We start from the raw sequence: 16,405 nt of genomic DNA on the forward strand, positions 1-16,405 counted from the left end.
TAGAAAATCATGGATAAAACTACAGAGAAGAGCCTCCATACACACACCGAGCTCATTAATTTTATGTGTCACCTGTCCATTTCTCCTTTAGAGAAAATCAACACTATTTAGTGTTGATACTGTTTTAACATTTTGTATTGATTGAATCTCAGAATGTAACCTCTTGCATTTTTCTTGCATTTCCAGCTTTACGATTTGTTCCTCAGCTTCTTAAGAGAGTCTTATATTTTTATTTAGTGTTTTCCATTTGGTTTGCATGTAATGGTGTTGTGTTCGCACCTTACTACAAATGATAAAAATATTGATTGCTTGGAACCATACTTGAATCTCCTTGAAAAGTCCTTCTGTATGACACTATTTTGTTTCTTGTATTTAGTTCAGTATCATACCCTTTTCATGTGGCAAACATTTTATTTTTAATAGAAATGTCACTGAAAAAAGTACCTTGAACATGTAAAATTCTTTATCTGTTTTTTCAGAATGAAGGTGTATTTTTCTCCATTTCTTCCGAAGTTATTATACAGAATCATAATTAGACTGATACAGTACAAAACAGCCATGACAGATGTTTGACCTTCTAATGACTGTCTGCACCATGCTGTCTAAAAACATGTTTTCAGGCAAGTCCAAGCATAACAAAATATTTTACTGGAAGTTTGCTGCATTTTTTCCCCCTTTGTGATATGAACAGAGAGTGATTGTTAATCAAGGCAAAGGACTGTATGTAAATTGTTTATACTTTTAAAATACACACAGACACTCTACAAAGTAGTATTTTAGAAGTATTATAGGAGTACATTGTTTTTTTATTTTCCCATTTAAATAACATTTTGTAAATTCTGAGCTATTGTAAGTATACTATTTCAGAAATAGTACATGTATACACATGTATTTATGTTGCCTGTAATGCTCAGTATTGTTTTATATTTCAAGCTTTAATGCTCAAGTGTTTCTAGAAGATGTATCTATTTTTGGCAGTGTTTTTATCCTAATTAACAAGAAAGTTTTAGTTAATCTCACCACACCTTATTTGTTCATGCTAGGTCTGGCCTCATCACATCTCTACCTCCTAACCTGAATTCACCACAGCATTTTGTTAGCTTTTTTTTTAAATCTTGACTTGTATGATGTTATTGCCACTGTTCACGATCATTATAACCTTTTGTTGGTTGTTGGTGACTAAGGTGATTTTTATAGCAATTGAGGTATATTTTATGTATTTAATGGTGTCATAAGTAGACTTGTCTTTATTATTAATTCATGTTTTGAATTTTTGATGATTGTTTATCTTAAACATTTTTAAAATAAAATGCCTATTAGTTAACCTACAGTGCATTATATCTGCCTCTAGTTCTCATTTCTTTACACAATTATTTGATTTTCCCAATATACCAGCTAATGCTCCTGACTACTTAAAATAAGTCACTCCATTGATAACAATCTTTGCATCATACAGAATGACAGCAACACTCTTGGTTTCACACAACTTTGGTGTGCATTTTTAAAACTAGCACTTCAGAGCAGCATATGTTAATCCCTTTTTTAATATTAAAAGAAGTTCTTTCCTTTTGCTGGTAAATGCTAAAATAGTATAAAAAATCCAGGATAAGTCACTGGCAACACTGGCAACGTTTTGTCATTTCCTGTCTCTTTGCTCATGTTTGTCATATTTTGTTTTCCAGGAAAAACATTATCTTACATGGTAGTGTTTTATTTTATTTCCTCTTATGATGGATAATGGCATGTTATTTTACTGAGACATAATAATAACTTAGATTGTAATCTGCGTTTGTGTTTTACAATATGCATTCTTTCCTATTTTCCTTGTTCTGACAGTCATTTAATATGAAAATATTGTGAAGGATTTTAAGAGCTTTACAGAGCTTGTGAAAGTGTTTTGCTGATTCATTTCTCCTTGTTTTATAGGCTGTTGAATAATAATCATATAAGAAGAATTCCAAGAGCTGCATTTGAAGATCTGGAAAACCTTAAATATCTGTGAGTGTGCAGGACTAAATTGTTTTTCTTTTCTGTTTAAAGTGAAATGCAAGCCATACATTGACATTCTTTAAATTCTTTTTATGCATATATTGTACCTCTGTAATCCTACTAAAGTGAAATTCAGAAAGGAAGAAACAACATAAATTGTACATTTACAGGATAACTGATCTGATTTCTCTGAAGAAAATGTACCAGAAGATCTTTATTTTTATTTTACTGCACATCTTTCACATTGCATATACTCAGGACATTCTGTCACTCACCTTCAGTTACATGTTTTTGCCATTTCATTTTTATTGGTCCTCTGGAGCATACTGTACTGTAGGTTGGTGGGGCTCCTCTTTCTCCATTCTGTCAAGCTTATCATTCAATATTTTAGTAGTAGAATCCAGAGGTTACATTAATATCTGCAAGCTGAAACCAGATTATGAGGATGTTTTTTAGTTTTATTTAGTTAGAACAATTTAGTTGTTCTGGCAGTGTATTTAGGGTCATTGTTGTTTTTAAAATCAAGCCTTTACCAACGGCTAATTTTCCTTAAGGTTATTAGTGTATTATATGATGTGGACTTTTATGTTAACTTGCAAACAAACCTTGACTTAACTTACAGCATGTGGTAGTGCATTGGAAATTGTTTTGAAAAGGTATGTTACCCCTTATTTTTAACTAACAATCAGTTCTCCAACATATCTTATCCCATCAGAGGAAACAGCGTAGACACTTTATCAAAACTGTTATGATATGAAGAGCTGTGGTATGAGAACTTGCAGAAAAACGTCAAGATGCCTAGTCAAAAGCACAGTCTAGAAGAATGTTGTGGGCGCACACCGTGATGTTAATTAACTCAAGATAAAACTGTGAGAGCTGTTTGGTAGATTGGTGGGAGTAGGGTGCCTGCAGTAGAACATACTGTACAGTAGCTGTTAAAATAAATCTTCAGGGTTGGATTAATAATGCACAGTCAGGAGGAACAGTATCATAATTTGTCTGCCAGTTTTTTTTTCAAAAGGGTTCCAGAGACTAGTGTGTGCAGTTGTTACTGCACAGTCACCTACAGTCTACTACATGTCTTACACTTTTTGGCAGATCTGGGGCTTGAAATTAGAAGTTTCTGATGCTCCTGTAATTTCACTACTCGACCACCTGGCGTGGAAAGTGTCATTTCATTCATCTTTGTCATTCAGTGCGGAAGGAGACATTTGGCTCAAATCTTGCGTTTTTGACATTTTAATGACTGTACACACTGCAGAAATAAACTTAAATATTAAACTGGATGGAATGAAGGAATGATAAACCATAACCCAACTGGATAGAGCACTAACAGATGGTATTGGACTATTAAATGTCTGTGACGATGCCTTTAGTATATACAGGTGTTATTGCAAACAGGGGGGAGTATTTCAATGACATTGATAGGAGAAAATGTCCCCGTTCTCTTTATTTTTCTAATGCTTGACACTACCGTATACGCTGATTCTTCTTTTGTCCATTGTATTTCAGTAAAATTCGTCCCATAAATCCCTAGTATATATAACTCATTACATCACTTTTTATTCTCTTATGTTTTTAATTGCTGTTCTATATCAATAAGCTATAGGAGCAGTGATTGAATAATTTATGCAGTTAAGGTAAAAAAACAGAAATGTTCCAATTATGCTTGGGATGTGGCTCATGTTGGCTGGGTGAAATGATACTTGTGTTGTTGGAACTTTGACATCTGACTTAAGCATGCTGCCATAAATAGAAGTGCTTTGTATTTAAATTTCTTTGAAGGGTACATTAGGATGTACTGTAACTCCATTAATAAAGCACACAGTAGTACAGTTTATACTGTAGGTTCATATTTTTATACCATCCTTGCCACTATTCTTTTGATTGATATTTACATATAAAATCACATTTTTTGTGACTTTGCACAGGTATAAAAATATGAATTAATGAACAATGTGTTTTAATGACCAATATTACAAATTATACCGAGCTTCTATTTCCATGTTATTGAACTCACCCATTTAAAGGAACAAGTAGAGGTTAATTCCTGACTGAAAACAGTAAAGAAAAAAAACATTTTGGTTGTGGGGCTGCCTTCACAAATGATGGCTTGTTTTTGCTGTATGTGCTTTTCTTTTCTATTTTTCAGCATGGAATTAACATTTTGCTATTTTGTGACTCACACACTGACACAACATGCTCTCACCTCTTAAACATAGAAAAGGTTTCTTAGTGTCAATATATACAGTTCATAATGCTAAATAATTTTATGTCATAATGTTTCTAATGTTCTTATGTTTTATTCATATATTAATGTAACACAATTTATAGATTGAAACATATTAATTTTTATAGTTGCAGGTTATGGCTACCATCTAGCATCTCAAAAAGACTGGATATTTCCATACCTTCACAATGTTATTTTAGGGTTATAATTAATAAATGGCTGGTGAATACAAAGTTTAATTACTTTACAAAAGAGCTGTCCATTACACAACACAAACATGTCATCTGAGTCCAAAACATAACCCAGGTTCAAATGATGTAGCTTATGAACAATCTGATCAAACAACAAGACATTTCTTGCATGGTGTCAGCTAAAATACTTCATTTTAGCATGTGTTGACTGAATATGTATGAGCCTCAAAATAGTCTACATCAAAAATGTTTTCATTACATTAAATCGTTTCTGTATAAATGTGAATATGTTTACATTAGTTTCTGTATAAATCTGGATATCTTGATGATGCAGACATGTCTATGTTCAAACTAAATTAATTGATGTAGCATATTTTAACTTATTTATTTTTAACCCAAACACAATCAATACACAATTCAGTATGCTGTATAATTCTGAATTAATGCTCTTCATTGGATAAGAGGAGTTCAGAGTAGCCAGTTTGATTAGGTAATGAATGGAGTTAAATGCTTCATATACTGTATTTTAGAAGATTTGTAAACATAAATCTGACCTTGAGGGATGTGCAATGTTTCAAACAGGTACTGATATCAATAATGGTTTAAGTGATCCATGTAATTAATTAATTATATTAATCATGTTATGTAGATTAAATGTCAGTTTATATTTAACCAGATCCTCAGGTGGTCATGTGGTCATCTACACAATCTAGAGGACACAAATGAAAATTATTGGGAAGCACATCTTGAAACTGAGAACCTGGGATACTTTTTTTAAAAAAAGTAGTGTGGGAGTCTGCAACAAGCTCCCCAGCTAGTTTGTCAAATAACTGGATGGGATTCTCAGCAGCCAAGCGATTGACCAGGTAGTCTCCTCTCATTTGCAGCATTTCTTGTGTCCTTATGCTCTTCTTAGCTGTTAAATGGAATCTCTTCCACCTTAATTGCCTCCTTCAGTAGGCATGGACTTGCAGACTCCTGAATGGAGTAGTACTTGGATGTTTGTGGTCTACATGCTGTACTGCAGAATAACAGAAATAAGCAAAAAAATTAAACCTTGTATCTCATTTTAGTCAACATTATAGACCACAGTATGCACGGTTTGCACCTGTGATTTCTGTTCAGAAATCATTGTAGGAAGTAAACTGCACAATAGCTACAAACAACATTGTGAAACAAAGGAAGCATTTGCTGTGCGACTCATTGATGTTGCTAAAAAAAGGTTCATTTTGAGGCTTTGCAGTTTCTTTCTTATGACTCATGAGCTGTGTGTAAACCAGCTCCTCTCAGCTGTGGTGTATGAGTTCTGTCTGAGTTTATCTAAGTGTGTCTGAAATGTTTAGTTTGTGCATTGCTCTTTTTGGCCTTTGTTCTGGTCCTGTTCTTTGTCATCAGTGTTGTTGCTTTCCATAGAGATCTGTGTTACAAAGGCAGAAAATATTAAACCGTTTCTCTCATTTAGGTCTAGTTTTTATTTGCATTTCATAGCTCCTTAAAGTTATTGTCCTTGTTTTGATGCATAACAAGGATCAATTTTGATTGTTTTTGCAATCATAAAAAAAGTTCCTCAGAGTTTTATGATAAAGTTACATCCTAAAATTTGGGAGCTACTGTCAGCTGTTTTCGTTCCTTTATTGTCTTGATGTTGTGGATGCCCACTTTGTATTCCTAGAGGATTTGTTCCTTGTCTTATTCTAGACTCTGTATCATATTTAACTTTAAAACAGTAAAATATGACATTTTGTTTACTCGTTACACACCCTGGCATGGGCAAAACATTTTTTTTTTCATTTTGCAGGTTTAGTTTTAAAAGTGAAAATTCCTAATGGCTAAATAACTACAGTATGTGAAACATCATAGTAATGTGTTTGAATGGAGTATATTAAAACCCAAATATTTTTTTCACCTGATTTTTCTGTTTGTTTGTCACAAGCCCAATCAGACATCCTGTCTTGCTACCTGTATAGAGTCTAACTTATTGAGTGTCATATAAAACCCTTCAGTGTGCAATAATTGGAATTTATAAGACGCTGAAAATGATGTAGGTAACTAATGTGTAAGGAACATATATATATTTTTTGTGGAAGATAATCTTAAAAACTGGTGGGATTGAAGGAAACGTCATGTCCAACAGCTCTGGCCACCTTATGTGTGATGTGTGCAATGGAATTGCTGACTGAATTTCTAAAAAGCCCTTTTGTTAGAAACGCGTTAAAGGCTGTAAAAGCCTGGGTCAAAGGGACAGATCAATCTGTTTTAATGGGATGTAAAAGAGATTTCCTCATGTCTTGACACTTTACGACCTCACAAGTGCCAAGGAAATGACTTATTAATATTCTGTTCTCTCACTTCCCACAGATCAGTATCCCAATGGGAAGTATAAAGTGACCCGATCTTAAACAAGAGGGGTGGTGGATTTGGGGGAGGGGGGTAGAATTGAGCCAGACAGCCAGTTTAAAGAGAAACAAAAGAACAGTCAATATCTACAGCTCAGAATATTCCTGACTATCAAGCCTGTCCTAAGGTTCTTGGTCTTTTGTGAAACAACAAAGCTTTATTGTCTTAGGGCTGTAAAAAAGATGTATGCTTGACTGTGATTATTAGCTAAGATGTTCAGCGTTTTGTACCAGCGGCTGAAGTTCATTAGTGTGCATTTAAAGTACTCATAACAGTGCAAACAATAGTGCAATCCCAAATAGTAAATGTTGTTAGTTGGTTATTATTGACTTGTTCTTGAGTAAGGGACTAATATTCATAAAACCATTCAAAGGGAAAAACCTTTCTTAACTAAGTTAAATTCTGAGCTGGAAGTATCCATGCTATAATGTTATTTAATTGTATAGTGGAATTTTAGCCTTTTATTGCCAAGAGCAAGAAATAAAATAGTTGGAATGAATAAGTCGATACATATAATTTTTAAACGACAATTGATATTGTAAACTTTCAGCAAGGACTATCTGATAAGTTAAGTTTTAGATTACACTAGATTCTTTTTAGATTTCATTTTAGATTTCTTTTAAGTACACTTTTTCTACTTTCAGTAAACAAAGTCTTGTTTGTGCACCTTTAAAAAAATTGGTGTCGTCTCTCTTTAGATTATCTTTGCTGTTAATTTAGGCTTTTTATGATGAAGTACATTTCTGAAAAATATGGCTTGAATTTTGACAACTTCATTTTGAACTTTGGATCCATGTTTGTCTGGCATTTGGTTTAAAGTACCATTTGTGTGCCTTACTATTTGGATAAATATGGAAATGGGATGCATAAAAAGTTTCCCATGTATTTTTTTGCAAAAATGAACAACTTCTGTTATATGAACTGCAGTATCAATTAGACAAATTGAATCTGCAAATTTATATTTTCTCTGAACATCAAACCTCTTCTTTCCAGTTTAATTGAATGCCCCACATGGGAAACAATAGAAACGATAAAACACTTTAACAAATGGTGCAGTTTTATTTCAAGAACATTAAAAGATGTGTAACCCCTGAATTTGTTTAAACCACTGTGTTCCTAAAGTAATACAATATCCCTCCAAATTGACCTCCTGTGTGTTTACTAATATTACTGATTATTTCTTGTTTCAGCTATTTGTACAAGAATGAAATCCAATCAATTGACAGACAAGCATTTAAGGGACTTGTCTCTCTAGAACAACTGTAAGTGACTTCTCCTGACTCCTCTAATCCTTTCCTTCCCTCTGCGTGACTTGTTATCTCTCCATGTTGGAGTTCTGCATGACTTGTATGCAACCCTGTATGTAAACATGAATATTACTTGCATGTCCTGCATAGAAGATATTAGCCTAAGGATTTGAGTGCATCTCAGGCACTTTAAAAGACATTCAAGCAGTTACCTACATGTAAGCATTTCAAGCATTTTTAATAAATATTCTCCACTTGACAATTGTTCTCTCTTCTCCCTGTTCAATATTCTATACTATCTATTTGCTATCATTGATTGATATTTAAACTTAAAGAGTAATGTTCTAACTTAAATGTTTAATTTACCCTTTTCAATTGTAATTGTGTACTCTCGATTTTGTTACAGTATTGCATGCATTTCATTGGAACTGCAAATTAACTACATTGTTTTGTATAAAAAAGCAAATATGTAGCCTTGCTCTTAATATTCTGTGAAACAAATTGTGCATTAATTTGGGTTTCTGGAAAACTTAGCTTCATTGAAGTTAACATCGAACATTCTGCAATTTATTCATCTGTAGATGATGTGGTTTCTTAAAGATTTGCATAATTATTTTGTTTTACAGTATGGTACATCTCTGAAATGTTTGGGTTCTGATAGAATATGCTTTTTAAAATTTCATTCCAATTAACAGCAAAGTACCATACTGAATACTATTCATTTAAGCACCATAGCAATATAGAATCAATTTACTCTTAAGTTTAGCATGTCTAAGATCAATATATAACTTTTTAAACTAGTATTCAGTTTTTATGGTTGAATTTGCACATCAGAAGTAATTTCTTTATTTAAAGTTACAACATTCTGTTAGTGGTAGGTAATGGGTAACAAAGATTGAGTTGTGGTTTTTATATTAAGGACATAAACTGTAATATAGAGGAACAAGTAATAGGTTTATTCCATGCTGAAAAGAGAAGAAAGAAAACACAGCTATTTCAGCCGTGGAGCCTTCTTCAGGTTCACACCTGGTGTGTTCTTTCTTCTCTTTTCAGCATGGAATAAACTTATTGTTCCTTTGCAGCCTATGCATGCTGACACAGCTACCCACCTGAACTACTTCATATAATGTAGTCAATAAACAGTCATTGATACTCTTCTCTTGATGAGCAGTTACAGGTAGTATAATTAGTTTACCCTTGTTGATAAAGAACACTTCTCTTGTACAATTTAAAAATCAGGACTGTCCAAACCTGATCCTGAAAGTAGAGTGTGTCTTGTGGGTATTCTTGATCTCTGTATCTGAAGAACTGGGAGAAGTAGTTACTTGTATAATGATTAACTGATTTAAGTCATTAAAGGCTGAATTGAATGGAATCTTGCAGAGAAACTGGTCCTTCAAGACATAGTGTGATATTTATGGTTGTGATGACCTAGAAAATACTAAACAACCATGTTTTAGTCTGTCAAGGTAATTAAATTAAATATCTGCAAATTCGAACAGATTGATTGTGCACAGTCACTCATGTAGATACTGTATGAACTGGAAATTAATGAGTAAATAAAAGTCTACATGTGCTGTGTCAACCAGATCAACCAGGAAATGACAACATTTTAATATGAAAATGTACTGCAATATTGTTTTTATCAGATCTTACAGCAAGAGAAGTTCTAACTGAATAACAATAACCAATTTTAAATTGCTAGCCACAGATTTATGTTTTGTGAATAAAATAAACCCCAACATTTTGTTTTACAGCATGCTATTTGAAACACTAAATATATTTTTGTGGCTTAGTCTTTAATTTTAGGACCACTCACATTTTGGCAGACAAGATATTAATTTTACATCCTTATCAGTCACTGATGTAATAATAATGTGCAAGGAGGGAAAATATTTTGCTTCTCTGAAAAATATAGTCTGCATTTTGTGCTATTACTCCCCCGTTGTTTTTCTTAGTGACAGTGTCTTAAGGAAAGCTTTGGTTCTGCAACCATGTTATTGGATGTAACTAATCAGGTTCTGCATCAGCAACTTCTGTTGTTGTTGAATGTTGACAGTTTGGGCTGTGTTGCAGTAACTGAATTGTTTCAATAACTGAGTCCTTCATCTTTGATCAGAGTATCCACTATGTCCCTTTATTGATTAAAAACATCCTCCTTTTCTGACACATAAGGAGAAATGCTAAGAGCACAACTCGTCTCCCAATTCCTTACTGTCTAATGTTCTTGATTCCCTGCAAGTTTAGAGCATCTGTAGTGTAGCTGCATGGAATTGCTTTCTTGGTTTTCCTTAAATGGGGAGTTTTATTTTGATAAAAAAACATTCAGTGATTCTTAGGACAGGTGGGGCTTCTTTATACAAAGGGTTGTTGGAGTATAGAACAAGCTACCCATACCTTATGTTAATACTCATACCATCATGAAATGGCTGGATGAGACCCACAGATCAATTAGCTGCTAAGACAAAACAAGTTAGAAGGTCCAAATGGTCTCGTCTCATTCTCCATCTTTCTTAATGCACTGTTAAACATTTTGACTTGTGCTATGACAAATGTAGTAATGGGACTAAATTATTGTTGTTTTTTCTTTTAGGACAATGGATGTGTTACTTTTCTAGCTCAATAGTCAACAATTTTGGACCTGTAGTATAGTTACATATTTATTGCATTCCAAAAAATTATCAGCAGTTCCAATGCACTCAAAATATTGAATACCACTGCTATGTATTAATTGAGTTCTTTATCTGAATGTTATGAAATTAGAACATTTTGACTGTAAACTACATGCCAAATTGTATGTAGTTGTTAGATTCTTATTACAAGTACTATATTAGTGTTATAATGTATTAAACTATTAAATTGTAAATTTCCAGTTTTGGCACTTGTGGTTTAAAAATCTCAACGTATTACAGTCCCTGTGCCTTTTAGTAGATTCTAGTTGATCTAATATTGTCATTTTATGTTTTTTTGACAGTATATAATGCATTCCCATGTGGTCTGAATATTGACACAACAATGTGAGTGATAGGAAGGTTCTACTGTACAAATCTCCTTTAATGTATAGTATATTACATTTTAATATATAGTATTTACAGATCTATCATGCACCCTAAATTACATACCACTAAGTGTTGCGGTGTATGATTATGTTTTGTTTAAAAAGGATGATTTATAAGTGAAATTTTAGTGCGCAAATCTTAGTATCTCAGCATAGCATTATCTAGTAAACATTTATTTGGAACACCTACATTTTTTTTAACAAAATCTTTTTGAGAAGGTGTCGAAGAAGTGTTGTTTACTATATGTTGTCTACTAAAAAGTTATATGATTCAGTGTTTTCTCAAGTCATTTTTTCTCCTTTTCGTGTCTTTTTTATGTAATGTATTTGTAGTTTAAAAAAATATTTTTTAGAGCCATACTGTGGGAATATCCGTGTTCTGACTTTAGTGTGGTTTAAAGTATTTATTAAAAAAATACTTTTTGTTTTGTAATTGATAAGAACTGAAATAAAACAACCCAAACACTAACCACTAGTAATAGCCTACTCCTTTATCTCTGATATTTGAGAAACAATACAGGTTGGACCATTTAAGCAAAGTGTTAGTTAACCAATCACATGGAATTTATATTTCAGCCTTTTTATGCTTACCTAACATCTATTTTTAAACAAGTGTCTCATGTCAACCGTGGGATTCCTAGTAAGATTACTTCATCGTCATTTCTTTCCGTGCATGAAAACCACACTTTCTGGAATTTTTCTGTTAAAGCCACAGGAGATAATTGATTTGGCTAGTTTTGTGCTTAATTTACAATTAACAGCCACATTTCTCTTCCTTTACATATCGCTGGGAGAAATGGGTTTTTTTCCAAAATAAAGTCTGTCAGTGGAAACAGGATGCCAAGAGTAATAACTTATATGGCTTTAAGCTAAAACAGCTAGTACACATTTGAAAATTAATTACTGTCATTTACATGATGCTGCAGATTGAAAGTTTTGTAACAGGCTATTTACATTCAATAAACTAAGCTAAAAAATGCAGTTCTGTAATCTATAAGAAAGACAAACATGTACTATGCTTTCAGACTGCACATGGATCTGGAGACCTGATGCTCTTGGTCTCTTACAGGTACCTGCACTTCAACCAGATAGAAACCTTGGAGCCAGAATCATTTACTCACCTTCCAAAGCTTGAACGACTGTGAGTATTTCATGTTCTATACGTTTGGGCACACACTTACATTTTGTGGTGAACTAACATTTCATTCTCCAGCTTTTAAGAAAAAACAGCATTTTTCAAAATGGCTAGTTTATTATTGGAAAAGCTTATTAGATTTTGTTTTAATTTTGAGTAATGACAGTTCATAGTAATACAGCATAATCGAGGAGTTTGTGGGAGTGGAGGGATATATTTCTAAATTTGTTGGCATTTTTAAAAATAGTCCTTTTTAATTACTCATATCATTTGTGTGAATTTTCAAACTTATTTAAAGATGGCAAGGTTGTCAAATAATATATGCCAACATATTCATAAATTAGGAATCTATTCCCTATCCTTATTTATGTATTTGTTCCTTACTGATTAACTGTGTTATAAACTGCAGTATTAGAGCTTCTTTATGACTAATTGGAACACTTTATTCAGCTACTTTTCTACCTACTATTGTCCTGCTCTAGCATGTTAAAATAAACAGTTAAATACTTGCTCAATCAGTAACCATCCATAAATGAACCAGATGCTAGGATTTGGAACAAAATAGATTTCCTATGAATGTGATTATGGGCCTACACTGGCTAGTTTCTAGAATCCAAGGACTTCCAAAATGTGAACCTCAATACAATGCAGTTACTTTTAGCTCCCAAAGGGATGATTTGCTTCTGCAGGTGTGGTTTCATAAGTTCACAGATCCAAGTGTAAAACCTCATTATAAAAACATGTCTCAAAATAACTTGTAAGCTTATTCTCTCACAGTTCTATACTGAAAGTCATTTTCAGTTTCTCCTCTTTCCTGCCGGACAACTGCTGTAGGAAGGCTATTCCCTGCGAACATCTTGGTCTGGTATTAGAACTATAGCAGATCTGTTTTAATGTAATGCTGAACTGAAAACATAAAAACACAAATTGAATTTCTGTCTGCCATTTGTTGAAAGCATACAAATCTAAAATTGTAACCATTAATGTGCCAGGATGTTTAGAATACCCAACCCTATTGCTGAGCTTCAGAGTAGCTTTGATTTACTACTACAGTCCAATTATAAAACTAAATGTAAGTGTTTGAGGCTACCAGCTCTCCGGGGATGCAGATCAGTACCCACAACAGAAAAGGAACCAATAAACTCTCCCATCTGACATTCCTGTCCTGACTTACATTACTGTAAGATTGATTATGCATAGTAATACTATTATGCATAGACTGTAATCTTTTAAATTTCACAAAGCACGAAAATATAAACAGAAACTAGACATTTTATTACAGAAAATGGAAATGCAATAAGAAACATTAACATTAATCTGTATAGACATTAAATAGGGAGCTGCATCAGTATGAGTAGGCTGCAAAGGAGCCTTTCCATGCTGAAAGGTAAAGGAAAGAACAACAACGAGCCTTCTTCAAGTGTGTAAATCTCTGGGCATTTGTAAATATTGCCAGTGGTTGCATCGTTGCCATGTTACAGCCTCATTCTGCCAGATCTCAGGAGCCGAATAAGGCTGGGCCTGGTCCATACTGGGATGAGAAAACCCCAAGGAAATTCTTCTTGCTGCTGCAAGTGTTGGGCCAATGCATGATGTTCTTCCCACTAGACCAGAAGTTTCAAAATCAGTGTCCTGGTATGTTTGCCAGGGAAATGGTGTTGTAGTCTTTCAGATAAGGCTTTAAACCTGGGATATTTAATAAACACTTGTTTATTAAATATCTCATGGCAGCTTTCAAAAGAGTAAAAAGAAGTGTGTTTTAAAAGAGTAAATTCTACTTTGGGTTTGTATAGTGTGACCTGAAGTGACCTGTTAATTCAATTGGCAAAGTAATTTCTCATTTTTCATCCTCAACTGCTGTATGTTGAGACTACTGGCACACAATGGCTGCTTTGCTTCAGCTAGGTGGGTGCTGCCCAGCAATTAAGTGGATTTCCCCCCTTTCTATGAAAATCACTTTTGAGATCTTTAGGGATCCTTAGGTAAGTATAAAGAATGACTAAATTTAATTTAAATCTAAAAATTAAGGAATGAATACCATACAGTTTAGATCAGAAACTGAGGAAAACAGAAGTAATGGAGCTTAAAAAACTATGGAATATGGACCATTAAGGAATAATTAAATTGCATTGTAAGAGTTTTAAAGCTGTAGGGGATGTGTGAATACAGGCCACACTCATCGATGATGGTAAGAATGTAGTTGAAGGGTCACATTGTCTCAAGAAGAGGTGTTAATTGCAGGCAGTAAGGCTGTCAGTATTTAAACAGCTGCAGAGGAAAAGCACAGCTGTTCCTCATCTCCTGAAAAACACATTCTCTACATCAGGTATAGTATACATTCACAAAACTTCAAAACATGCTTTTAAAAACCAGTCATTTGCAGCTTGTATACTGCATCCTGGAAGGGCTCCAACAGCCAGATTGCATCTGTGGTAACTGCCACAAAATCCAGATACTGAATGAAAAGGATAATGCACTGGAGAAGGAACTTAAAGAACTGAATGTGCTCCAAGGGACTGAGGAAATGAGAAAACCATTCAAGGAAGTGTGCACCCTGGATTGGCAGAGAAACATGTAGAAAAAAAATGAGAGAAGCTGGTCCCAGGTGTTGAAATTAAATACATTTCAGCAACCTACCTAGCATCACATCACCAAACAGCTTTGTTCCACTCCAAGACCTCAACTCAGATGTGAGAGTTCAAGGCCAGGACACCTCCATTGCTGACCAGAAAACCCCGAATGTGACTACAACTACTGTCAGCTGTACTACAGAAGGAGAAATGGTTCAGAACACCACAACTGTTATTTTTAAGGAATGCTTCCAGCCCAAGGCAAAAGTGAAAAACCACAAATATTAATCATATGACATCTGAACAAAGTAGACACCTACTGTATGTCGTCTTGAAACAAGGATCCACAAAGAAGACCAGGAACATTTACACTACAAATGAAAGAAACAGTTTAAATGAGGTAGAATGAACTTAGATGGATATGTTATCAGAGGAAAAATGGTAGCATTTTTAAAAGGGTCTGCTTGAATATCTGAAGAGTTAGCAACTGAAAAACTGAAAATAAACAGTACCCGAAATGGTTAAACAAATCATTTTAGAAAGTATAAGGGAAAATATAGCACTTTATAGAATACTTTAAAACAACAGGACCCAATTAAAGAAAATTACAATTAATTGCAATCACAGATTAAAGAGCAAATTAGGCTAAGAAAGAAAGTAAAAAATGAAATGGTCAGGTTTACTTGGATCGAGTAAGTGTACCCAAAACAACAATGGTAAACTTCTCGATGATGGCTGATTCACTAAGGAAGAAGTTGACAGCTTGCCTTAGGCAGCACAACAAAGTCAGGAAACTAGTCATGATTGCAGATGATACCAAATTAGCAGGATTAGCTAACACTGTAGAAGAAGTAGATGAAATTCAAAAAGATGAAGATAATCTTCAAGACTGGACAAACACCTGGCTGATGATGTTTAATTTAGACAAGTACAGGGTTTTACATGCAGGATGTAAAAACAAACTATAAATACCAAATGGGAAATGCTGAGCTTGAAGAGGCTACTTATGAAAACTTGGGTGTATACAGTATGTTGACACATTATTTGCAGCTTACAGTATGGGGAAGCTATAAATAAGGCACACAAAATATTAGGCTATACAGTCAGAAGTGTAGAATGTATACAAAGGACTTTTGTGTCAAAATTGTTTAGCATTCTAGAAAGGCCTTATTTAGAATATCCTGTACAATTTTAGTCACCATGTTACAAAAAAGATATTTCTGCTCAGAAATCCAGATCAGGAAGAGCAACCAGATACATTCTGGGACGTGAAAGAATGTCCTGCACTTACAGGCTGATAGAACTGAACCTTTTTTAGTCCTGAACAGAAAAGACTATGAGACGATCTGATTCAAATATTCAAAATCATCAAAGGCATTGACAAAGTCAACCCAGGGGACTTCATCAAAATGAACACTGAACCACAAACCAGAGGCCACAAATGGAAACTGAGTTGAAGTGGATTTAAAACTGACAACAGAAGGCACTTCTTTAATCAAAGGGTTGTGGGGGTATGGAATAAGTTCCCCAACCTTGTGAAAGAAGCTGATAATTTGGGTTTCTTCAAGAAGTGGCTAGATGTGATCCA

At 34.0% G+C, this 16,405-nt stretch overlaps 1 protein-coding gene across 5 annotated transcripts in view; it reads left to right on the top strand.

Annotated features, from left to right (window-relative positions):
* Positions 1 to 16,405, top strand: part of LOC102691657 (peroxidasin homolog) — an 89,212-nt gene that overhangs the window by 35,905 nt on the left and 36,902 nt on the right. For 4 of the 5 annotated variants that reach the window (XR_011191419.1, XM_015358114.2, XM_069197439.1 and 1 more), the window contains exons 3-5: positions 1,927 to 1,998; positions 7,998 to 8,069; positions 12,182 to 12,253. Coding sequence is in view for 4 of the 5 variants with exons in the window: in XM_015358114.2 (XP_015213600.1) it covers positions 1,927 to 1,998; positions 7,998 to 8,069; positions 12,182 to 12,253 (216 nt within the window). In the remaining variant the exon portion in view is untranslated. The remainder of the gene's footprint in view (positions 1 to 1,926; positions 1,999 to 7,997; positions 8,070 to 12,181; positions 12,254 to 16,405) is intronic. The other variant, XM_015358124.2, reaches the window with a different exon arrangement.

Source organism: Lepisosteus oculatus, chromosome 2, assembly GCF_040954835.1.
Source record: "Lepisosteus oculatus isolate fLepOcu1 chromosome 2, fLepOcu1.hap2, whole genome shotgun sequence".
In the NCBI taxonomy this organism is placed as follows: domain Eukaryota; kingdom Metazoa; phylum Chordata; class Actinopteri; order Semionotiformes; family Lepisosteidae; genus Lepisosteus; species Lepisosteus oculatus.